This window comes from Puma concolor, chromosome B4, assembly GCF_028749965.1.
Source record: "Puma concolor isolate L17-30 chromosome B4, mPumCon1.1.hap2, whole genome shotgun sequence".
In the NCBI taxonomy this organism is placed as follows: Eukaryota; Metazoa; Chordata; class Mammalia; order Carnivora; family Felidae; genus Puma; species Puma concolor.
The window spans coordinates 117284985-117309657 of NC_141673.1; the positions used below are offsets into that span (position 1 = coordinate 117284985).

A 24673-nucleotide genomic window follows, 5' to 3' on the forward strand; every position below is an offset into this window, starting at 1 on the left:
GGAGCAGGTGGCATTTTGAAACGCACAGGGTCTCCAGACTTTGCCCGCTTCCTACACACGCTCCTCGAAATATCGTCAAGTATGTTATGTTAAACCTTTCATGAAACTTTGAGCTAAGTATGTTACCATGCTTGTTCTGTCTTTCAGATCATCTCCGGGGTCCTGAAGGAGGGGAATAAGGCAGCAGTAGCTGTCACCAGGAAGTTAATTATTGAGTGAACTGGTGTAGGATTGCGTGGATGCAGTTCTGCTTCCTGGGGATAGCAAGTAGCAGTCCTCTGTGGCTGGAACGGAATTTCGGGGGAAATTGTGAGCCCTATGGCTGGAGAGAGGGTTCTACCAGATCATTACCCAGAAGCGAAAATTTTAAAATGATAAAAGTAATATCAATTTTGTAAAAACTCAAGCAGTGCAGAAATGTATACAGCAAAAATGAGAGTAATTGTTTCCTGTTCTGGTTTTTCTGTGTAGATTAGACGCTGAGAGCCCCTGGAGACTGGTCCTGAGGATGGCCCTCTGGGCTATCTAAAAGTATAATGAGTGAGTGAATAAATGAGTGAATCACTGGATCAAAGGGAATGCAAGCTTTAAATTTTCATATTGTCAATAATGTGTACCAATTTATGACTTCCCTGCTTTATTCATTTTCCCATTCTCCCAGATGTCTCTTTAGCCTTTTTTTTTCAGAAGCAAGCACTTTCTTCCCTATCCTCACTCTCAGCAGGTGACCATGTTTCATGCTTTACTGAATACGGCAGCGATCATAAGGGAATTGCCACATGTTCCCTGTACCACATTTCCAGAGTATTCTGCCTTCCTCCTTGGGACTGTAGGTGAACCAGCCGTACTTGTATCTAATGCCATCCCTCCGCTTGTACACCAGACCCCCATCCTGCCCATCTGCTGTGGCAGATCCTGCCGTCTCTTACATTGTAAAATTTCTTTGTCGTGGATCGGTGCCATTACCACACAAATATGCCGGGCTTTTTTCTTTTCCATGTTAAAAACATCTTCACTCCCCATTCCCTTACAAGTACCAGTTCTGTTTGGTAAGAGGTTGTAAGGCTGATCTATATTTACAGTTGTCATTTGCAGCATGTCTCTGTTTTTAGTCCCCTTCATCCAGGCTTCTTCATTCTTCATGATGCCAGAATTCATAAGCTGCATGTTGCCAAATACAATGGTTGATCCTCAGTCCTTGTTCTGCCTTACTCAATCACCTTCTTGGTGCAAATAATTTTTAGCAGTTTCTCTGCAGACCTCTCTCTTTTTTTTTTGGTGGGTGAAAATTTTGTTTATTATAAAGTCTGGCGTTGTCATTTTTGGTTTTTAAGTTCTTTGTGTGCTAAGAAAAGCATTTAACTCCAACATGACAAAAATGTTCTATGAAATCTTCCTCTAGTTTTTATTTGATATATTTGATCCCTCTGTAATTGGGGTGTCAGGCCCTTAACTTTTACAGATAGCTCTTGAAGGTTTTTGAGTAGGAGATTTAAGTATTGGGCTCATTATCGAGACATAGGCAGAGTTGAGGCTAAGTCCTGAAAATGCCCCTTTCTAGGCTAAATGCATTTCCTCCTGTAAAATGAAGGTAGTAACAGAACCTACTTATGAAGAGCATTAGGTGAGGTAACGTGCAAACCACGTGCCCACCTTAGCTTTGTAAGTATTAGGTATGATCACTACTAGGAATTGCATCTGGTAGTAATTATTACTGTTATTTTAGGAAGCTTTATTCGTTGGTGATGGGAAGGATAGATTAAGGAGGGGAGAGAAAATAGAAATAGGCATAATTTTTAATAACTAGTTTGTTTAGGCAAGGTGAAACTGTAGAGGCTTTGACTATGATGGCGGGAACCTTTCTTTATGGTTAAAATGACTATTCAAATCCACTGATTTGGGTAATCTTATGAAGTAATGAAATCTTAATCCCAGATGAGGACTCCTCATAATTATCTTTTGATTAGTGTGTGTGTGTGTGTGTGTGTGCGCGTGCGCGCGTATTTTTTATTTAGAGCGCGCGAGTAGGGAAGAGGGGCAGAGAGAGGGAGAGAGAATCCCAAGCAGACTCCATGCTTAGTGTAGACGCTATGCAGGGCTCGATCCCACGATCCTGGGATCATGACCTGGGCTGAAATCCAAAGTCAAATGCTCACCCGATGGAGCCAGCCAGATGCTCCTCTTCTGATTAATATATCATAACTTTGGATGAATTGTTTACTCAAGGTGGTTACATTTCCTTACTGTTTAGGTCGGTGCTGTCTATGTTCCCAGACCTTGATCCAATCGCCTGCCTGTTATGTGATGTATATTTTACTATGAAGATAATAAGATTATTAGAGAATTAGGACTTGAGCAAGATAATAAGATTATTAGAGAATTAGGACTTGAGCTTTACAACACTACTTCTATATGTAAAAAAAAAAAATCGCAAGACAACCTGAAGTTGCTAAAGCATCGAAGTATTGCAGTCTGTACGTAAAATGCTACCACTGCCCCTCTGTCACTCATGTTGCTCAGGGCTCAAAAAGCCTCGAGAACATACTCTGACCAGACGGTGTTGGTGAGGGGGAGTAAGCTTTTCGGTTTTTATCTTTAAGGAAGATGATCTATGTTCATCCTTCAGCGTAGTAAAGCTACAGAGAAGCCAGCTGTAGCACATCTAACTTCAAGTGAGTTAGTAAAGTTAAATCAAGATCATGGTCTTTGTATGCAGTGGCTTAATGAACTTGGCTTGCAGAGTGGCAGTTTAGTCTATATTCAGAACATTCCCGTTAGTATATTATTTTTCACGATTTCAGACAGCCAGCATCTGCCATCTAGCATTGGGGAAGGGGGGAGTAGGCTTCAGTGACCAAACTAAAAATCTGAAAATATCTTTGCCTCTCTCTGCAGTTAGCTCCTCTTGCCATAAACGCCTTCCTTAGCTCCTAAGATCTTGCTCTCTTTGTGCTTTGTATTGTTTTCCCAGATTTAGTTTTGTTGTTGTTGTTGTTGTTTTAATTGTTGGAAAATGGCACTCTGTCTCTGCCCTCTGCCCTCTTTTATAAACACTAGGCCTTTTTGAGGACATTGAAGTTGAGAGACTGCTCTCTGGATACGCATGAGTGTTCTTCATTTGTCACCTTTGAACTTAGAACTTTGACTGAATTGACATCCTCTAACTGAGCTGTTGGGTCGAGGCTTAGCCTACTGCTAAAATCTAAAATAGGCAATACTGTTTCCCTTTGAAAATCCTTATTTGTAAAATCTTTACCTTTACTAACCACTGATTAAATACTTTTCATGTGTTCCCACCGCCAAACAACAGAAAGTCACAGAAGAATGAAAGGAGGGGCACCTGGGTGGCTCAGGCGGTTGAGCGTCCGACTTCGGCTCAGGTCATGATCTTGTGGTCCGTGAGTTCAAGCTCCGTGTCGGGTTCTGTGCTGACAGCTCGGAGCCTGGAGCCTGCTTCAGAATCCGTGACTCCCTCTCTCTCTGCCCATTCCCCCACTCATGCTCTGTCTCTCTCAAAAAATAAGCGTCAAAAAAATTTTTTTCATGTATCCCCACTGCCAAACAACAGAAAGTCACAGAAGAATAAAAGCAGAAAGACAGCATTCTTCTTTCTGCAAAGAGGAGAACTGCCCCACCCTTGATGCGTGCACGCATGCACTTGCATCTACACGTGGAAGACTGGGCAAGGTATCGTCGTATTGCCTCTCAGCCCTAAATCCATACTTCGGTGCCTGCCCTGTGAAAGTTAAGTCGGGCCCTTTAAGTATCCTTCCTTGCGGCTGGCATCAGGGGAGGGCACGAGTGGCACACTGCAGGAGGAAGAGGTGTCTCTTCCTTGCTCTGGTGTTTTTCATGTCTTCCTGTTCCTCCCATGGGACTGGCAGCAGCCCACGTGGGCAGCATCCAATGGTGCTTACCCCCTTTGGTTCTGGTGGCACCCTGGTGGACGGCTTCCTCTTGAGTCTCAGCGACACCCCTTCAGAGGAGTTCCTGGTGGGTCACTCGGGCACCCAGAGGTCACCTTACAGGTCTTGACCAGCTAGCCCCAAGGGGGCATTGTCTGTTTGCCAGTCCTTTCCCCAGTTGTCTGCCCACCTGCAGGGATTATTTCGGCTTTCCGGTCCTGGCTGTGGTTTCCTGTCACCCAGGCTCCACCCACCTGTACTGTGGCGAAGCATTTCCTGCTTGACGGTCCCAGCCATGGTTTTCTGTGCACCTGCACACCTGCAGGGGAGTTTGCTGCTGGTCCAGTGACAGTGGACGAGCCCGGACCCAGGGAGACCCAGCCACCGGGTGGGTGATAGTCCCACCACCTCCGGCCAGCTCTGAATCCTCGTCTTGGGGAAAGCGCTCCTCTTTCAGTGGTGTTTCCTCCTGGGTCTTCTCCTTCATCCCCAGGTATTCTTGAGATTTTGCTTTACCACTTTATACGTCATCCTCTGTTATATTTATATTAGACTCTCCCCGTTGAAATGACCGCACGGCTCTCGTCTCCAGATTGGACCATGACTGAGGCAAACGTACAGGGCAGAAATGTGAGTTTGAGTACTTGCTAGTGTTTTCTTCAGAATTTTGGTGCATTTAAAAATCTACCCCTCTGCATGGTTATTGCTGACTTTCAGCTTGGGTATTATCCACCCTGGCAACGCACCCTTCCGGGCCCAATTTTCTTCCTTCAGACCGTAGCTCACATCCTGCCAGCTCTAGCATAGCCTTCTGTGACCTTTATCGATCGTTCTCTCCTTTAAATCACTGTGATTATTGTACATATTAATCACATGACCCTTGTCATATTTTAGTTTTTCCGTTGTTGCCTTTTGTCTCAGTATATAAAATACCCTAATACAAAAATACTGCTTTTTTTCCCCCCTGCTGGAATATTTTTGTGAGATAGTTTATTCACATGCATCTTTGACATTGTCTTGTACCATATATACCCAAATATAAGGTAGGGTTTTTCCCCTCACTATTAAAATTCTCTCTCAGAAAAGAGAGAGCTGCCTCACATTCAAGCCCTGACAAAGTTTCTTTTACTGACTTACACAAAAAATGTGTTGATTGGAGAAGCCACAATTATTCTCATGTAACCTAAATTCCCATTTTTTTTTGGAGTCATTGAGACATCACTTGACAGAATTGTTGTTCTTGTTTTAAAGAGACAGGATAGTTTCAAGGTTTAATTTTTTTTTTTTTTTTTTTTTTTTGAGAGAGAGGGAGACAGAGTGTGAGCGGGGGAGGGGCAGGGAGCAAAGGAAACAGAATCCAAAGCAGGCTGCAGGCTATGAGCTTTCAGCACAGAGCCCGACACAGGGCTCGAACTGACGAGTTGTGAGACCATGACGTGAGCTGAAGTCGGATGCTTAACCGACAGAGTCACCCAGGCGCCCTGAGACAAGGTAGTTTAAACTAGGCTTCGTTATTATTTCTTGGAGAGGGGTTAAAAACCTCACACCTGCAAATGTTAAAGATACTTAGAGAATAGGTTAGTGGTTTTGTTGTGGAGATCAAAAACCTAAAGCTACAGGACAGGTGGAAAAGCAACAGCTTTACCCGGATCCTTAGTGATGACATCTCCCACATGTTCAAAAAAGTGTTGTGTCTCAAGTAACTGGAAGCGAAAATGATCTTCTTCAACTCTACAAGTGGCACTGATGATGAGGAAGTCATTGTGAAGGAGTTAAACAAAATGGTTGGATGAAATATGCAAGTGGGGCAAGACCCAAATATCTAAATTACCATATTTGTACTTAATACGTAATTCAAAATGTGTGTTCCTAATCAAATTATAATTTAAATATTTTAAGCAGGGCATGGGCATCTTATCAACATCCCTGACAAGTAATTCGGTGTTTGAAGATTGTATCAGCAGCCTGAACATCTGTTTATTTTACTTAGAAGAAAATACGTTTTGAATCTTGGACAAATAGAGGAGATCATTATATTTAGGGTTGCCTTTTGTTGGGGAGTAGATAACAGGTATTGTTTGTTATCGAAGCTGTAAGATCTCTGGGGTAGAGGTGGTGGCATAGTCTGGACCTACCTGTCCTCAGGAACCAATATAGTTGCTCCGAATGTGAGAATTCATAAATACTGATTCTTAGGAACATGGACCTTAAAGATGTAACTCGGGTGGTGGTCTTTGCTGAAGCCTTCCCTGATGTCTCCTTGCTCCTTGCCTCACCATGCAGTCTAACCCCTCTCTGTACTTCATAACGGATCTGTGTGTGCCTGTCCTTTCCACTGTACAGTCCCGAGGACGGGGATCGTGTCTGATTTATCTTAGACCTTTAGAGCCACGAACAGTGCTTGGTTCATAGGTACCATAAAGGTGGCCTGGAATGAAGCCCTCGTGGGCTGGAATGACTACACGGGAGGTAGTCCCTGCCAGGGTCAAAACCAGGGACCATGTACATTTAGGTAACGTTGTTCAAGGTATCTCTTGTTATTTGAACTCTCATTACTTGCTCTCTGAATCTCAAGGACCAAAAACATTTGAATTTCATAGTGTTCTTCAGTATTGGAACTCGAGGAGCTAAAATATAAAAAAGCACGCGTGAGAGCACAGACCTGGTTTTCGCCATGGACGGCAGTGGTTTCTGGGACCCCTGTGATGCATATGAGAGGAAATGATTGTCCGTGTTACCTGCGTTGAGGCCACTTGCCCCACCTTCCTAGCTCTTCTCACCCTCTTTCATTTCTGGCGGGCACTGTCTTGTCTCTCTTGGCTTCGGTCCATGGCTACCAGTTGTGGGAGCTGAGGAGTAGTGACTGCTGTCATCTCTAGAGACCCAACTAGGTGGCGTATAAATTAGGATTGCATGAAGCTAGGAAAACCCAGAAAACTCAGGTTTATGAGCTACTGCTAACAGAGAAATTATTTTAATTTAAACATAATATGGTTTATTCCCACAAAAAGGTAAGCAGTACTGGGTAAAGCTAACACTTTCCATATGTAAAAGACTGGGGTGGTTTTATTTCTGAGTCTGGCATTGTGTCCAGGGAAACGTATACCTACATTTTCTGTTGTTTTGACTTTGAACCATTGCAATGGTGCGTGCGTGTGTGTGTATTTAAATCAAATGCCTATTCTGCGCCAGCCACAGGGCTCAGTGCTGCCATGTGCACGGTTCCCTTCAACTCTTATAACAGTTGTATTTATGATAATATCTTCTTTTGTTTCAACTTCATTTTGAGGTAATTGTGTATGCACGTGTTGTAAGAAATAATACAGATCCTACGTACCCTTGACCTTGCTTCCTCCAGTGGTAACCTCTTGCATAATAACTATAGTAATCACAGTGGGCAAGTTGTCACTGATAGAATCCATTAACCTTCAGACTTCACCTGTATCACATGCACTTATTTGTGTACGTGTGCATGTTTGTGTGTGTGTTTTTTTTGTTTATTACATGTGCAGATAGATGACTGTCTCTTTTTCAACATGTGAGGGAAACACGGCTTAGGTAAGTTATGTGAAATAATGAAGTATAGACCTGGGGTTTGAATCTAGGTCTGTTTGACCCAGAGTTTTGCTTTTTCCATAATAGTAATGACAAGTAATAGTAATAATCAATAACAACAATGGCCGAAGCTCACTGAGTTACATATGGAACAGGTTGAGTATTTACCATGTGCCAGAGACTGTTCTAATATATTACCTCATTTAACCTCCCCCAACAACTGTACCTCATAAATTATATTCCATTTCAATTAGTACCATTAGTTAAACTAACCGTATTACCAAGGAGTGAGGAACTAGTTTTACTGCCTCTGAAATCAATAATAAAATAGTGAAATTCTACCTTCTCTTTACATAATTTTAAATTCGAACCTCTGACTTTAACCACTGATCTTGGCAGTTGTCATTATTTTGTGGGTATGTATGTATCTGTGTAAAGTGAGACCTATATTATATACTGAATTAGGTTGAGACACCTTAAAAATGTTTCTCCTAAATTATGAATAGGAGCTAGTTCAGGCGAGATGCCAGGTTTTTAAGGGAATAAACATAAACCATCAAGAATACTTAAGAATGTACTTGGGGTAAGTTTGTTTTTTTTGTTTTTTGTTTTTGTTTTTTTTCCTGGGATATCCTAGATCTTTTTGGCCACATACAGCTCCAGGAATGTTTGAGTTTAATCTCTCAAGTTACAGATCTGACATTCCAAGTGAAAACTCATACATTTGGTTGTGAATTATCATTGATTATCAGAATACTATAATGCTCTTGGAAGATAATAGGTATACTAATCAGCAGTCCATAGTTTACGATTCTTTGCTAGTTAAATATCTTGTAAAGCTGTCCCTCTGATGAACAACAGCACTTATTCAGAGCAGGAATAACAACAGTCCCGTGTGTTGTAGATCCCAGGAGGTCTTGGTGTTTTTGTAGACAGCAGACAGAAATAAAAGGAAGTTTGTCCTTTTTACCTCATGTAATCCCACTGGAAAGTGAAGCATGTGCTATGAGTTGATACTGACTTCTGCCAGGTCACCTCCCTGAAGAGTCCTGGGCAGGCACTGTCGCAACATTTCTTGGACAGGCGTCTGACGGCCCCTGAAGGAGATGGATGGTTTATGCAGTACGCTACTGTGGAACACTGTGCTACTGTCTACCCCAAGGAAGCTTCTAGTGAGCAGTGCCTCCAGTGACCTCCGTCTTTGACCTTAACTCTTTCAGGGGGTATCCCATACGCTCAGATTAGAGTCAGATTTCAACTGAGTTCTGTGTAGCTTGTCGTCGTCGTTTTAAACGGGCAACGACATCAAAGTAACACCAAGTGTGGTTTAATCCGTCTCACTTTTTAGAACTTGATTTTGGAAGTTAGATAATGCAAATGTTTTTGAAGCTATATGTTATTAGGAACTATTTGGAAACCACAAAACCTTTTTAATGGACCACTCTATCAATTTTCTGCTCTTCTAAGGAAGTTTTTCCTATTCATGACTCATTTCACTCTTTGGCTAACATTGAGGGAAATGTAATAACGATTAAGGAAAGGAATGTATGCGTTTTCTTCTTCTTCTTCTTTTTTTTTTTTTTTTTTTCTTGAACGTTTGTAGACATTTTCTGTCCCGGGTTATGTAAACTTGGATGGCTGTAGAATGTTGACAATTCAAAGGTAAAAACTTGCCTGTTGATACACACTTGCGTGGAATTTAAAAATCCAAAAGATTCGTTGGCTTCTTTGGAGAAGTGTTTTGCTTGATGGCCCAGAATACAGATCCAGTAAAAACGACATGTTCCAGCTGTCATTTACACACACCTTAAAGCGAAATTAATGAGATCACTCTAAGATTACGCTTTGTGTTTTATTTTCGTTTTATAGGTCTGTATGAGCTGTTGGCTGCCTTGCCAGCCCAGCTGCAGCCACATGTGGATAGCCAGGAAGACCTGACCTTCCTCTGGGACATGTTTGGTGAAAAAAGCCTGCATTCACTGGTAAAGGTAAACCATGCTGATGTCAGATTCTCTTTGCGGAAAAACATATGGAAAAATATGTTGAGCGCCATCTAGTAAACCAGAGATCAAATTGTTGCTGTCTGAAAACAAAACAGCCTTGTTCCATTTCCCTGACGGGCGTGGAAGTTGTTAAAGATCCCACCAAAAATATATAGATGATTTCACTTAATGGTGGTGATCTAGCTGTGCATACTAATGCAGCAAACATGTGCTTGCCCTGTTTAGAAAAAGAATATGAAATAGTAGCAGGAAGGTTTAGACTCTTTATGGTCGACAGTCATGAGCTGGAGTTTAACTCGAATAAATAAGTGTTCACAGCAAAAATTAGAAGGAATATATTTTCTGAGGTTAAGGATGGCAGTGGTTCAGTAGCCACATTAATTTAAAATAATTTCCTTTAACAAAGTCAACTGAAATTCGAGCAAGCTGTTTCTTTTTTGGTGCAACGCCATTGAAATGGTATTTTGTGTATAAATATCCTGATGCTAAATGCGAGTAAAAACAGTTTCTGGAGACGGTTTTGGTGAAGCATCAGGCCATGGAAATTGATCAGCCACCAGAAATGAGATCTTGCCACACAGCAACCCTGGGAGTGATCAGAGCTCTTAAAATAGTAAAATGAGAACAAGAAGCTTACTGGAAAATATGCCACTTTTGCTTCTGGAAATATGAATTGCATTTTCTTTCATTTAACTCAAGCTGAAAAAAAATTGTGAGTCCTGCTTGAGTCTGTAGGAGATGGACCCCTCTGATGCCTTAGCTCCAGCTGGACTGACACTGAATTCAGCTAAATTTGTTATGGTTGCTGGTCGTGATAGAAGGCTTTTACTGATGCATAGTGTTTGAAAATGAACCACTTCTGAAGTGCTGTTGCTTCACAGGATAGAATAATTCTTAATACATTTTGTCTAATCTGCTGAAATTCGCGTGCCTCAAGAGGTGGCAATTCTCAAGAAATGAAAATGTTGAGAAGTGGCATCTTCTTAGCAATACATGTAAAGACTAGCGTGCTTTGTTCATTTAGTCTTCATATAATCGCCAAGGTATCTTTGTGTTCTGAAAAATTTGGGGGAGTTCAGTTGCTCTGTTGGGGTGTGTCAGAAGTGCTCTTGAGATTATAATTGAATGACGTTTATAATTTCCAGAGGCAATCATGAAAATATTCCTGTGTGGAATGTTTGGAAGTTAGATACCTATGGATTTGTTCAAATTGATTTGATCTACGTGGAATAAGACGGATTTCAAATGACTTCATCACCCCCTTAATCATTAAATAAACCTGCCCAAAACAATGCATGCATTTGTGATGTGGCTGCTATCTCAGTTTCCTTACCTATCTAAAATGGAAATTGTGGTATCTGTTGACAAGACCGTTTGCGAGTTTCAGATAAAAGAGTGAAGCGCTTAGTTCTCTGAATAGTTACATCGGTTTGGCAAGTATAAGCAGGCATTAAGTATTAAAAAAATTAATATCATAGTATGTAAAGGACCAAAAAGTAATGACAGAGATGGGTATGATTTCTATTAAAAGAACACTGGGGCGCCTGGGTGGCTCAGTAGGTTAAGCGGCCGACTTCAGCCAGGTCACGATCTCGCGGTCCGTGAGTTCGAGCCCCACGTCGGGCTCTGGGCTGATGGCTCAGAGCCTGGAACCTGTTTCCGATTCTGTGTCTCCCTCTCTCTGACCCTCCCCCGTTCATGCTCTGTCTCTCTCTGTCTCAAAAATAAATAAACGTTAAAAAATTTAAAAAAAAAAAAAAAAGAACACTAATGTTTTAAAAAAAAATCTTAGTTATTGGGGCGCCTGGGTGGCTCAGTCGGTTAAACATCCAACTCTTGATGTCAACTTAGGTCATGATCTCATGGTTTGTGGGTTTGAGCCCCACATCAGACTCTGTGCTGACAGTGTGGAGCCTGCTTGGGATTCTCTGTGTCTCCCCCCCTCTTTCTTTGCCCCTCCCCTGCTTTCTCTCTCTCTCTCAAAATAAATAAATAAACTTAAAAAAAATCTTAGTTACACTAGCTTTTGAGTTTCAGGCATAGATGGTTTTTCAAAGTAAATGCGAATAACAAGTGGTTAGGGAGCATACAGTTATTGATGTCTGATTTTATTAAAAACAGCGAATGGAATTTAATTCTAGGTTGACGTGGCCAGTATTTAAATAGCACAGTAACATGTGTACTATTGCAAATGTCTTTCAGTAATTACTATAAAATGTATTTTTAAAGTGAGGTTTACAGTGTCCCCACCCCCCCCAGTCCATTCTCTGTTTCTAACTGGTTACCCCCCTTCCCAGCTTCTGTCACATGCACACCTCGAGTGTGTCCTTTGACTGACCCATTCTCTTCATTTTCAAGTATGTAAAGTCTAAAATGCCTCCAGGAGGCAGACTCATGGGATCACACTTTAAACACTGGAACAGTCCGCTTAACTGTATTCCAAGTGCCTCTATTGGAGGATAGAAGCCTCCAGCTTCTGTCCATAAATCTTGGTAGAGCAAAAGGAATCGGACAAGATGTGATTCAGAGTGAATCAAAATGTGCTTTGATGTTAGGCTCTTTTGCCTGAAGTTGTAGCTGCCGGGATGTGATTGAAAGCTAGGTACAGGCAAAACTGGATTTTATTCCAGCACAGAGTTTTCATAGCGGTCATCCTATTTTATGCTTACAAAAAAAAAAAAAAAATGGTTGTTATAACATCGCACGGTTTTAAATACGCGTAGCTTTCTGGTCTAACATGAAATATGCTTAAGAAGAGGCAGTTTGGCGTTAACAGCCTGTGACAGGTATGGCATGCCACCTTAGCTGGGGTCACAAGCGGTGCTCTGGCAGGGATACTGTAGTTACGAGCTTGTCACCGGAAAGGAAGTGTTATGATCCTAGAGAGTGTTAGCCGCAGCTATTTTTTAAAAAGAAAAACTCCTAAATTGAGGCGGTGGATAATCAGGACTGTGAGCATGAGGTTTTAGAAGTGTCTGAAGAAAGGCGGTCCTGATAGAAGATGTGGGAAATATCCTAGAGAAGCCGTGGCTCTACGACAAGGATAGCAGTGTTCACATGACATAGTGAATGTGGTAGACCACCAGTAAGCAGAGAGCCACGGTTTTGAGAGAGAGAGAGCCGAGGAGAGGCAGAGGGTACGAGAGAATCCCAAGTAGGCTCCACGATCAGCACGGAGTCCGGCGTGGGGCTCAGTCTCACGACCGTGAGATCATGACCCAAGCCGAAATCAAGAGTCAGACGCATAACTGACTGAGCCACCCCTGCACGCTGAGAGACACATTTTTGACCCATCATGTACAAATAGAACCGTGCAGCATATAGTTTGTGTCCCTATCTCATTTCTAAATTTATCTTCTACCACTGTGGTTTTTTTCTGTTGAGATTTCTTTACATTTTATTTTACTTGTTTGTGATGTATGTGTTTTTGTAATCTGGTTTAAGTTTATTTTATTTTAGAAAGACACAAGCAGTGGGAGGGGGAGAGGGGAAAGAGAGACAGACGCTCCAACAGGCTCCACACTCAGCTTGGAGCCCAACACTGGGGTCGATCCCACAACCCTGGGCTCATGACCTGAGCTGAAATCCAGAGTCCGGTGCTCAACCAACTGAGCCACCCAAGCGTCCCTAAGTTTAGTTTAGAACAAGATACGGCATAAAGACTTGCTTAAATGTTTATTTTAAACCAGGTTGTTACTTCTGTTTCCTCAAGAAATTTTTGTTTGCATTTCACAATTGTGTTCGGTTTCCAGGAAAAGAATATCACAGTTTTTGTTAAATAGTTGCGGATGTTTTCGTTACCCTTTTAAATAGTTGCATATACGTGTATGAGCAGGAGAAAAAAAGGTAGCAGCTTTTTTTGGGATTCCAAATTGTTTCAACAAAACACAGGTTGATTATTTTTAAGAAAGTTTTTTGTTTTTGTTTTTTGAGTGACCGCGAGAGCAAGGGAGGGGGCAGAGGGAGAGAGGGAGAGAGAATTTTAATCAGTCTCCACACTGTCAGTGCAGAGTCTAACACGGGATTCCATCTCACAACCATGACATCATGACCTGAGCTGAAATCAAGTCAGATGCTCAACCGATCGATCCACCGAGGCGCCCCAAGAAAGTTTTTTAATGTGGCTTAATTACTGTATTTCTGTGATTTCGGTCTTAAAGAGTAATGGTATAACACTCAACCACACCCTTACAACATTTAGTTACATAATTTTAACTTTTGATGTTTTCATCATCCTGTCTTTGTTGAGTTCTTACTCTTGCCACACTCTGTATGGGCCAATAGGGCTACCATTTTCTGTTGGACAGTCCCTAGCTTGCAGTCTCCAGTCTCCCAGAGGGGTTATAGACGAGGGGATGGGCAGTTACAGTGTTCTGTGGTTAAGTCACGTGAGAGAGAGTGAGCAAGCAGGGGAGGGGATGAAAGACAGGGAGATAGAACCCCAAGCAGGCTCTGCGCTGTCAGCAAAGAGCCCGATGTGGGGCTCGAACTCAGGGAACTGTGAGATCTTGACCTGAGCCAAAATCAAGAGTCAGATGCTTAACCAACTGAGGCACCCAGGCATCCCATTTTATGTGTAGAGCTTTTTTTGGTGCCTAACTCAACACTGGATCCAGAGGCTCATGGAGCATTTGATATTTTAAGGTGAAACTTGAATGTTGACTAGGCATTGCTCAAGTAAGAATTTATGGGGGGTTGGCAGGGTTAGGCAGAAGGAATAATCTACACAAACACCTGCAGGCAAGATGGAGCCTTGTGCCTTTAGGATGGAGACTGACAGGTTCTCTGGGCTGGTACATGGAGTAAGGAAAGGTGTGGGGAGCAATACAGTGTGGCGAGGAAGGTAAGCCAAGACCCATTCTTGAATGACTTTGACTTTATCCCAACGCAGTAGGACCCAGTGCACAGAGAGATTTAAATCAGGGGAATGAAGCTATCATTTTTTTTTTTCTTTAAGAAGTAAATTAGTGTGCTATGAAGATGGGAAGGGATGTGAGAGAGGGGAGGTGATTTTAGTGTGGAGAAAGGGAGGCTGATATTCAGCCTGTCCTCACCAGCAAGCCTGCCCTTTGTTAACATACGGAAACTTCTTCCCCTTCCTTGGTAAACAACTGCTGACCTCTGCCCCCGGACACCCCCACACCCCTAATCCAACCACCAGCTTGTTTATGCCAGGCCATCAGGGGTTAGGAGAGGGCTCCAGGAGATCTGTACAAGCCCTAAGTTACCAATTCTTAACGTATTTTTAATCTCTCCTCAGAAGAAAGGTGATTTTAGTTATATGTTCATTTGATATTTGGGGGATAACCAAAGAGAACTGGCTACCGTATAGTTGGACCTCTAGATCTTGAATTGAGGATAATGATGTTCTAGGTTGGAGATAATAGATTTGGGAGTAGGGTTGCCACATGAAATCCGAGGCCTCCATCTTAATTTGAACTCCAAATGAACAGTATTTTTTTTTTTTTTTAGTCGAAGTATGAACCATGCTGTATTTATATTTGTGAAATCTGGCAACTGTTTGGGAGTCATTAATATTTAGATGGTAACACTTTTTATAACAGCTTTTTTGAGATCTAGTTTACAGTATATCATACAATTTACCCATTTAAACTATATGCACAATGGTTTTAAGGGTATTCACAAAATTGTTCAGCCATCACCGCAATCAGTTTTAGAATATTTTCATCACCTCCCAAAACCCCCTATCTCAGGTAACTGACATTCCCTAATCCCTGTGTCCTCCTACCCTTCTCCACCCCAGCCCTAAGCAACCACTAATCTACTTTCTGTCTCTATATTTACCCATTCTGGATAATTCATGTAAGTGGAGTATAGAACATGTGGATTTGTTTGTGATTGGCTTCTGTTACTTAGCTTAATCCACATGATAACATGTACAATACTTCATACCTTTTTATGGCCCAATAGTCCTCCATGGTATGACTATACTTTTATACTCCATGGTATAAAAGGATATTTGTATATCCTTTTATACAGTGTTGGACATTTGGCTTGTTTCCACCTATTGCCTATCATGAATAATCCTGCTAAGAATATACATATACGGGGGCACCTAGGTGGCTCAGCCCGTTAAGCATCCAACCTCGGTTCAGGTCACGATCTCACGGTTCATGAGTTCAAGCCCCGCGTCGGGCTCTGTGAACCTGGAGCCTGCTTCGGATTCTGCGTCTCCATCTCTCTCTCTCTGCCTTTCCCCTGCTCATGCTATGTCTCTCTCAAAAATAAATAAATGTTAAACATTTTTTAAAAAGAATGTGCATATACACGTTTTATGTGGACATGTTTCATTTCTGTGGGGTACCTACTTAGGAGTGGAATTGCTGGGTTAAATGGCAGTTCTGCGTTTAATATTTTGAAGAACTGCCACAGTGTTTCCCAAGGTGGCCCCACCATTTCATTCCCACCAGGAGTGTGTGAGGCTTCTGATTTCTGTGTCCTTGTCAACGCTTGTTTTTACCTGACTTTTTTCTTCTAACTTTCCTAGAAGGTGTGACGTGATACCTCCTTGTTGTGGTTTGCGTTTCCCTGGTGAATGACGATGTTAAACATCTTTTCATGTGTTTGTTGGCTATTTGTGTATCTTCTTTGCAGAAATGTCTGTTTCTGGATTCTTTGCCCATTTTTTGCTCATTGGATTCCTTTGAAAAAATAGACTTTACTTTTTAGAACAGTCTTAGGTTTACTGAAGTGTCTCTTCAGATGTTTTGCCCATTTTTTAACTGAGCTGTGTTTTTCCCTGGAGTTTTATCAGTTTGTGTGTTTTTTGGGTTTTTTTTTTTTTGGCTTTTTTGGATATGAGTCTTTTATCAGATATGTGTTTTGCAAATATTTTTTTTTCCAATCTGTGGCTTGTCTTTTCATTCTCTTAATGGTGTCTTTCACAGAGCAGAAGTTTTTACTTTTAATAATGCCAGTTTAACAATTTTTCTTTTATAAATTGGGCTTTTGGAGTTGCATCTGAAAACTCATTGCCATGCTCACGGTCAGCTAGATTTTCTCCTCTGTTATCTTGTAGGAGTTTTACAGTTTTGTATTTACATTTAGTTCTGTGATCTACCTTGAGTTAATTTCTGTGGAAGGTGTAACTTCTGTGTCTAGCTTCAAATTTTTGCTTGTGACTATCCAGTTGTTTTCAGCATCAGTGTTTGAAAAGACTGGCCTTTCTTCCCTGGATTGTCTCTGCTCCTCTGTCAAAGGCCAGTTGATTGTAATTGTGTGGGTTTTATTTTAGGCTCTGTTATGTTCTGTTGATCTACTTATCTATTCTTTTACCAGTATGACTCTGTCTTCATTCCTGTAGCTGTGTAGTGAGTCTTGAAGTTGGTTGGTGTGAGTCTTCCGACTTTGTTCTTCTCAGTATTATGTCAGCTATTCTGGGTCTTTTGCCTATTCATATAAACCTGAGAATCAGTTTGCCATATGTACAAAATAACTTGCTAGGATTGTGTTGAATATGTAAATCAAGTCGAGAAGAATTGACATCGTAAAACTATTGTGGATTCTTGTCTGTAAACATGGAATTTCTGTTTATTGAGATCATCTTTGATTTCTTTCATCAGAGTTTTTGTACTTATTTAGATTCTGTCCATATTTTGTTAGATTATACCTAAGTTTTTGTTTTGGGGGCTAATGTAAATGATATTTCGGTTTTAGTTCCCAAATTCCAGTTGTTCATTGATAGTTGTGTAAACCAGTTCAAGGCTGTCTTGGACAGATCTGTCTTGACAGCTGTCTGTGATCTGAAGCCTTCTGGAACACAGCTCCCTCCCATATTCTTTCTTTTTGCCTAGTCACACCCTTAAGTACACCCTTGGTGCATAGTGTCATAATGTCCTTCATCTGCTCCGGAGATATGATAATGATTCTCAAACATTTTCTCCCGGGTGGTCCCCCAGCACGTCCCAGTTTCTTAGTGGAGGTGTGATTGTGGAGACCTACTCATGTTACAGCCACCCAAGACACGCTTCTGCCCATAAGTCCTCTTAATAAACCCATCTCTCATCAAGCTGGGCTTGTCAGCCTTTTTGGTCTTATAGCATCTTTGGCCTGTGGAGATTGTTTTGCATATAACTCTCTTTCACAGAACACAGGTACATAGAAATATAACTGATTTTTGTACATTAAGTTAGCATCCTGAATCCTTGCTATAATCACTTACCGGTTCCCAGAGTTTTTTTATTTGATTCTTTGGGATTTCCTACATAGATAATCATGCTACTTGTGAACAAAGGCAGTTTTCCTTCTTCTTTCCCAATCTGTATGCCTTTTATTTCCTTCTCCTGTCTTAGAGCATTAGCTAGGATTTCTGGCTAAGTATTGAATATAAATGGTGAGAGGTGACATATTTCCCTTGTTACTGATCTTAGGTGGAAGGAGTCTAGTTTTTCACCATTAAGTATGATGTTACCTCTAGGTATTTGCTACATGTTCTTTATCAAATTGAGGAAGGCTTTTCTATTCCCAGTTTGCTGATTGTTTTTATCATGAATAGGTGTTGCATTTTTTTTTGCGTCTATTGATATGATCGTATTTTTTTTATCCTCTTGATGTGATGTGATTAATACTTCTGAATATGACATTTCTGGAAAAAAACCCACTTAGTTTTGGTATATAATTCATATTCTACATTGTTGGACTTGATTTGGTGATGTTTTATTGAGGATTTTTGCATCTCTGTTCATAAGAGATACAGTCTGTAGTTTTCCTTTCTTGTAATGTTTTTCTCTAGTTTTGGTAATAGGGTAACGCTGGCCCCATAGAATGAGTTAGGAAATGCACCTTCTGATTCTGTTTTTTTTCTGGAGGAGTTTGAGGATTGGTATAATTTTTTTTCTTAAATTTACCAGTGAAACCATCTGGGCTCAGAGCTTGCTGTTTTGGAAGGTTACTAATTGTTAATTTAAGTTCTATATTAGAAATAGGCCTATTTAGATCACCTATTTCTCCTTGTGTGAGAGTTTTTGTCACTTGTGTCTTTTAAGGAATTGGTGCATATCATGTAAGTTATCAAATTTGAGAGCATAGAATTGTTCATTATCTTTTATTATCTTTTTAATGTCCATAGGATCCATACTGATGACTCCTCTTTCATTTCTGATAATAGTAATTTGTGTCTAATTTCATTTTTTCTTGACTAGCCTGCTTGTAGGTTTATCAGTGTTATTAATCTTTACAAAGAACCAGCTTTTGGTTGTGTTGTTTTTTTTTCTATTGTTTCCCCGTTTCAATTCCATTGATTTCTGCTATTTTATTCTTTCCTTTCTTCTCCTCGCAATTCTTGCTCTAGTTTCCTAAGGTAGAAGCTTACATTATTGATTTTAGTTCTTTCTCTCTCTCTTTTTTAAAGTTTAACTATTTTGAGAGAGAGAGCAAGCAGGTGTGTGCAGGCAGGGCTGGGGCAGAGAGAGAATCCCAAGCAGGCTTCATGCTGTCAGCATAGAGCCCGATGTTGGGCTGGAACCCACAAACTGTGAGATCATGACATGAGCTGAAATCAAGAGTCGGATGCTTAACTGACTGAGCCACCCAGGTGTCCCGTTTTTGCCTCATGTATTGTGACACTCTTCTTATTAGGTACGTACACATTAAGGATTGTTACGTGTTCTCAGAGAACTGACCCCTTTATCATTATGTAATACCCTCTTTTATCCCTGACAGTTTTCCTTGTTCTGCCATCTGCTTTGTCTGAAATTGGTATAGGTTCTTGAGCTTTCTTTTGGTTAATATACGTATGGTTTATCTTCATCCATTTCTTTACTTTTAATCTACCTGTGTCTTTATATTTAAAATGGGTTTCTTGTAGACAGCATATAGTTGGATCTTCCTTTTTATCTACTCTCTCAGTCTCTTGTTTTAATTGACATATTTAGACCATCCACTTTTAGAGTCATTGTTGATGTAGTTGGGTTAATATTCACCATCTTTGCAACTGATTTCTACTCATTACACTTGTTCTTTTGATATTTTTATCACCCTCTCTCACTTTTCCCTCTCTGCTTTTAGTTGGACTTTTTATATGATTCAATTTATTCTTTCTTAGCATATCCATTATACTTTTATTATTTTTATTGTTTTGAGAGAGAGAGGGAGAGAAAGAGAGAATCTTAAGCAGGCTGACATGGGGCTCGATACCACAACCCTGGGATCATGACATGAAATCAAGAGTCAGATGCTCAACCAACTGAACCACCCAGGCGCCCCCTCCATTATACTTTTTTACAAAGGTTTTTTTTAGTGCTTGCCCTAGAGTTTGCTACATTCATTTACCACTCATCTAGGTTCACTTTCAATTTCACAGGTAGTAAAATTTCTTTCTTGTAAGAAACTACTCCCCATTCCTATTTTCCATCCTTTATAACATTGCATAATAACATATAACATTGAATAATCCATTCATTCACTCATATTTTTAAATAACTCAGCACATTGCTATTTTGAAGTTATCTGATCAGTTAAGAACAAGAAAGCATTTTTTTTATATTTATTATTCCTTCTCTCAGTGCCCTACCTCTATCATTCTCCTCCTCTCTGAATAGCTTCTCTTACTACTTGTTGGAAGATAGGTCTACTGGGCACCAGATACCTTGAACTTATGTTTGCTCATTTCAGTGTTTTGTTTTTATTTTTCCTTCATGTTTGAAGTACAGTTTCACCAGATACAGAATTCTAGGTGGTGACTTTTCTTGTAACGTTTTATTCCCCCTCACCCCTTCCATCTTGCATGCTTTCTGATGAGTTGTCCGCTGTAATTCTTATCCTTGTCCTCGGTAGGTAAGGTGTTTCCCCACCTCCCCCCACTTGGGCTTTTTTCAGTCTCTTTATCTTTGGTTTTTGCTGTTTCAGTATTAATGCAAGGTGTGGATTTTTTTTTTGGCATGTAGTCTATTTGGTGTTCTCTAAGCTTCCTAGATCTGTGGTTTATCTGTGGTTTATAATTTTTATCATTAATTTTGGAAAATTTTCAGCCATCATTACTTTGAATGTTTCTTTTCCTTTCTCTCTTTGTTCTCCTTCTGGTGTTTCCATTATGTATTTGTTATACCTTTTGTGTTGTCCACAGCTCTTGGGTATTTCGTTCCTTTTTGCATTTTAGTTTTGGGAATTTCCATTAACATATTGTCAATCTTACTGATTTTTTCCTTGGCCATGTCCAATCCACTGATGAACACATCAAAGGCATTCTTCATTTCTGGTGCAGTGTTCTTGATTTCTAGCATCCCACTTTAATTTTCTCTTAGAATTTCCATCCCTCTGCTTACATTATACATTGATTTTGCATGCTGTCCACTTTTTCCATTAGAGCCATTAACATGTTAATCAGACTTATTTTAATCTCCCTATTTATTAGTTCCATGAATCTGTGTCCTGAGTCTGGTTCTGATGGTTGCTTTATCTCTGCAGACTGTGTTTGTCTTTTATCATGTCTTAAAATTTTTTTTTGTTCAAAGCTGGACATAACGTATTGGGTAATAGAAGCTGACGGAGTTAGGTTTTTAGTGTGAGTTTTTATGTTAATCTGGTTAGGAGCTGGACTGTGTTTAAAGTTTGCTCTAGCTGTCGGTGTCAGAGACTTCAGAAACCTGTGTGTCTCTTCCCTCCCCTGCTCCCTTCTCTGGCTTTCCTTAGGAGCTCTCCGGGAGTCTGTGCTGTGCAGCTCTCAGTTACAATCTATTGTTGTTTCACTGGAGCCCTGTTGGTGGTGAGTTGTTCTGTGATCTCATGATTAAACGTCAGTTATTTAGTGGACCTGAGTCCCTGGGCTCTGGTGACCTTCAGGAGCATTTCCTAGCCTCTTGTTTTCTTCTTTCTTTCTTTCTTTCCTTAGTTGGGACAAGGCAGCTAGTAGGGGCTGGGGTTGACCTCATTGTTTTTTTCCCCAGGTCAGATAGGGCTCTAGTAAAGCAACCTGTCTTAATTGGCAGGCCTCTGCTATGGAGAAGGCTCTTGGCCTATGCATTTCAAAATGGTTATTTCTTGGGGCGCCTGGGTGGCTCAGTTGGTTAAGCGTCACGATCTCCCTGTTTGTGGGTTTGAGCCCTGCATCGGGCTCTGTGCTGACAGCTTGAAGCCTGGGTCCTGCTATGTATGGATTCTGTATCTCCCCCCTCTCTCTCTGCCCCTCCCCAATTATTCTCCTTCTCTTTCTCAAAAATAAATAAACTAAAAAGAAACGGTTATTTCTCCATTCTCCTATTTGAAATACGAGACAGGATTTTTCTCCTGTCTTCACCATGAGAACGTGGTGGGAGGAAAGTGCAGAGGCCTCCTTGACAACTGGGTCTCAGGAGTTTTTAACTCTCAAACTAGTCCACATTCGGCCACCATCAATGCATATGAACTACCATTTAAGTTTTCCTACAAGTTTCTGGCTCCAGCAGCTTTTGCCTCTGCTAAGCTGATCTTGGCCACGAATCTCTCAATTCCCCTGTTCTTGCTGATTTCCCAGGGGCAGTTTGCTGTGTGACTTTCATTCGGCTTAATTAGCTGAACTGAAACCAAAAGCCTTTCTTTGTCCACCTTTTAATTTGGTTGTTATTTTATTACTGATTTGTAACGAGTTCTCTGTGTATTTGGAACACCAGCTCCCTACCAAATTATACTTGAATTGGAAATAGCTTCTCTTCTTAAAGAGATGTCCTGCAATTTTGTTTTTAATGAAACATATGATAAATCTTGGGCAGAGTATTGACCAGTGGACGTAAGAGATGGTGGATAAATTAGTGGGCGTTTATTTTAAATCTCCATATCAATGTGAATCTGTAAATTTTTTAATATTTGTGAATTTAGGTAGAGTTTTAAAAGTAAAAGTCTTCTTAGTCTGGGTCTAAAAATAAGTCTTGAATAGATGCTCAGAAGGCAACCTCTGAACAAGAATATACTTAGAAAATTTTATATCTCCAACCTGGAAACTTTAGAAAATGAAAAGCCAATTTGAAGGTGATGTGTGATCTTAATCTTTCAATAATTCCAATTTTCTTAATAACTAGCACCATGAGACTTGCTTGGAAAGGAGTTATTTCCCAGATAATTGATCCAGTCAAGCTACAAAAAAAAAAAAAAAAAAAAAGAGGGATCACGTTTTGAGCAGTGGTTTTATAAACTGATTTTCTGTGCAGGCACTTTGGATTCCTCTTTTCTTTTAATCTAGAAGCAATGAAAAGCATCGTACTGGGCGGGGGAAAGGTGATATTTTCATAGTAGTAAATCAGATTCAAGGCTGAAAACCTATTTTATAAGATACTTGTGGGTACAGGGCTCGTTAGAAACAAATTGTGCTGTTTGAGAGGGGAGAGGTGGTGTTAGGTTCAGAGAGTAAACCCGTTGGGGAGGTTATGTTACTTGACTCTGCAATACTGTTTGCCTTGGGTGGGAGGAAAAGGAAAAGACAGCCAGACATTGCGAATGATCCATGGCCACCTGGTCTGACAAAGTAGAGAACTGGGTATCAGCAGCTGGTAAAGCTCCTTGGCCAATCAAAGGTAATTGTTCAGCCAGCTCTGTTGGAGGAGCCAGACAAAGTTATTTCTTACGTTATAGTTTACATTTTTTCAGGCACAGAAACATGTAAAGTCTGCCGAAGATAGGAATTCCTGAGACCCTGGGTAAATTGTTGCCTTTGTAATTCATACTCTCAAAACAGAGGCCATATGTAACCCTTCTTTGAGATTTGCGTGGGACTGGGGATGAGTGAATAGAAGCCAGGTTTGTGAATGCTCCACGGGGCTGTGTCCTACTGTGTCCCGTGTTCTGTGTCCTACTGTAGTCTGTGTTCGGTGTAATGGATCGGTGTCTTCTGAGAGTTAAATCGTGAGATTTAAACGATTGTTCAAATATACTGAATTTCAGAACAGACCTCTCAATTTGCATTTATTCATCGTTTAATTGCAAGGAGTCTGTTCACTTTGCAAAAATGCATGTGGGGTGTTTCCTACCTCGAAACACTTGAGAACCGTTCATGCACTAGAATTGGGTGGAATCAGGAAGGCGGTAACTTTCTCCCTTTCCTTGTGGAGGTGATTCCTGTGATTCTCCAGTTCCAGAGACTAGGAATTCTAGTGGGGAAATATCCAGCTTCTTTAGCTAGTATACCTAACAGTGGGTTTGCTGGGCCACAGAGACATGCATCTCCCACTTTATTCGTTTTTTCTTTTTAAGTTTATTTATTTATTTTGAGAGAGCGCAAGCAGGGGAGGGGCAGAGAAGAGAGAGAAAGAGAGAATCTTAAGCAGGCTCCGCACTGTCCGTGTAGAGCCCCACGAACCATGATCTTAATGGTCAGTGGAACCATGATTGATCTCATGAACCATGAGATTGTGACCTGAGCTGAAATCAAGGGTCGGATGCCTAACCGACTGAGATACTCAGGCGCCCCACTTTATTAGGTTTCGCCACATCATCTTACAGGAGATCGTATGTGTCTGGAAGTGACTGGCTTGGGCAACTCTGTGTTTGCACTTCCAGTACCCTGGTTCACCTCCCTTTATCACACCAATCTCTGGACTGTGCAGTTTTTCGGGAACCCTTGCTTTAATGCCAGGGCAAGCAGTAGTTGCCGTCTTGTAGCCGGGATGGCGTTTGGGCCACAAGCGTGGTCCCTACGTTCTGAATTGGTTCTCAAAGTACATTTGCCACAATTACTTGTGGACACAGATGGAAAAAGGGAGTAGGGACAGGATGGAATGGGATGTGGCAGGTCGTGTGGAGGCTAGGTCCATGCTTCTCTCAGTTGTGTGAAACGGTGTATAGGGACACAAATTCTGTTTAAAGAAAACTCCAGGCTGAGGTGGAGATTCATACGACCCATTTAAACGTGGTTTTATGGCCTGCCTTGGAGACCCAGGCACCATTTTAACAGTATTTCAGGAATATGTGTCCCCAAATCTAGAATAGATTGCAATTAACTTTTGGCGTCAACTCCACTGGGTTTGGGGACAGAGGCTGGGTAACGTTCCTTGAAGTTTAGCTTGGTACTTTAGGCTAATAATCACGATCGTATGAATGAAAGAGGGAGTCTAATATGTGGCTGAAGACAATAAAGGTAATTTCTAGAGGGAGGAGTCCCATGACCTCCAGGACAACTTTCACTATCCATCCAGATCAAGTTCGGACCTTTGCTGCCTCTCTTTTTTCCCCTTTTCTCTCGTTCTTGTGGTCATTTTGTTCTCATTGTGTTTGGTCACCTCTCTT

The 24673-nt window shown here is 41.0% G+C and overlaps 1 protein-coding gene across 6 annotated transcripts in view; it reads left to right on the plus strand.

The window, feature by feature from the left end:
• Positions 1 to 24673, plus strand: part of MPP7 (MAGUK p55 scaffold protein 7) — a 293878-nt gene that overhangs the window by 105873 nt on the left and 163332 nt on the right. For all 6 annotated transcript variants that reach the window (XM_086714674.1, XM_086714672.1, XM_086714677.1 and 3 more), the window contains exon 3: positions 9330 to 9448. In XM_086714674.1, the coding sequence (XP_086570800.1) occupies positions 9330 to 9448 (119 nt within the window). The remainder of the gene's footprint in view (positions 1 to 9329; positions 9449 to 24673) is intronic.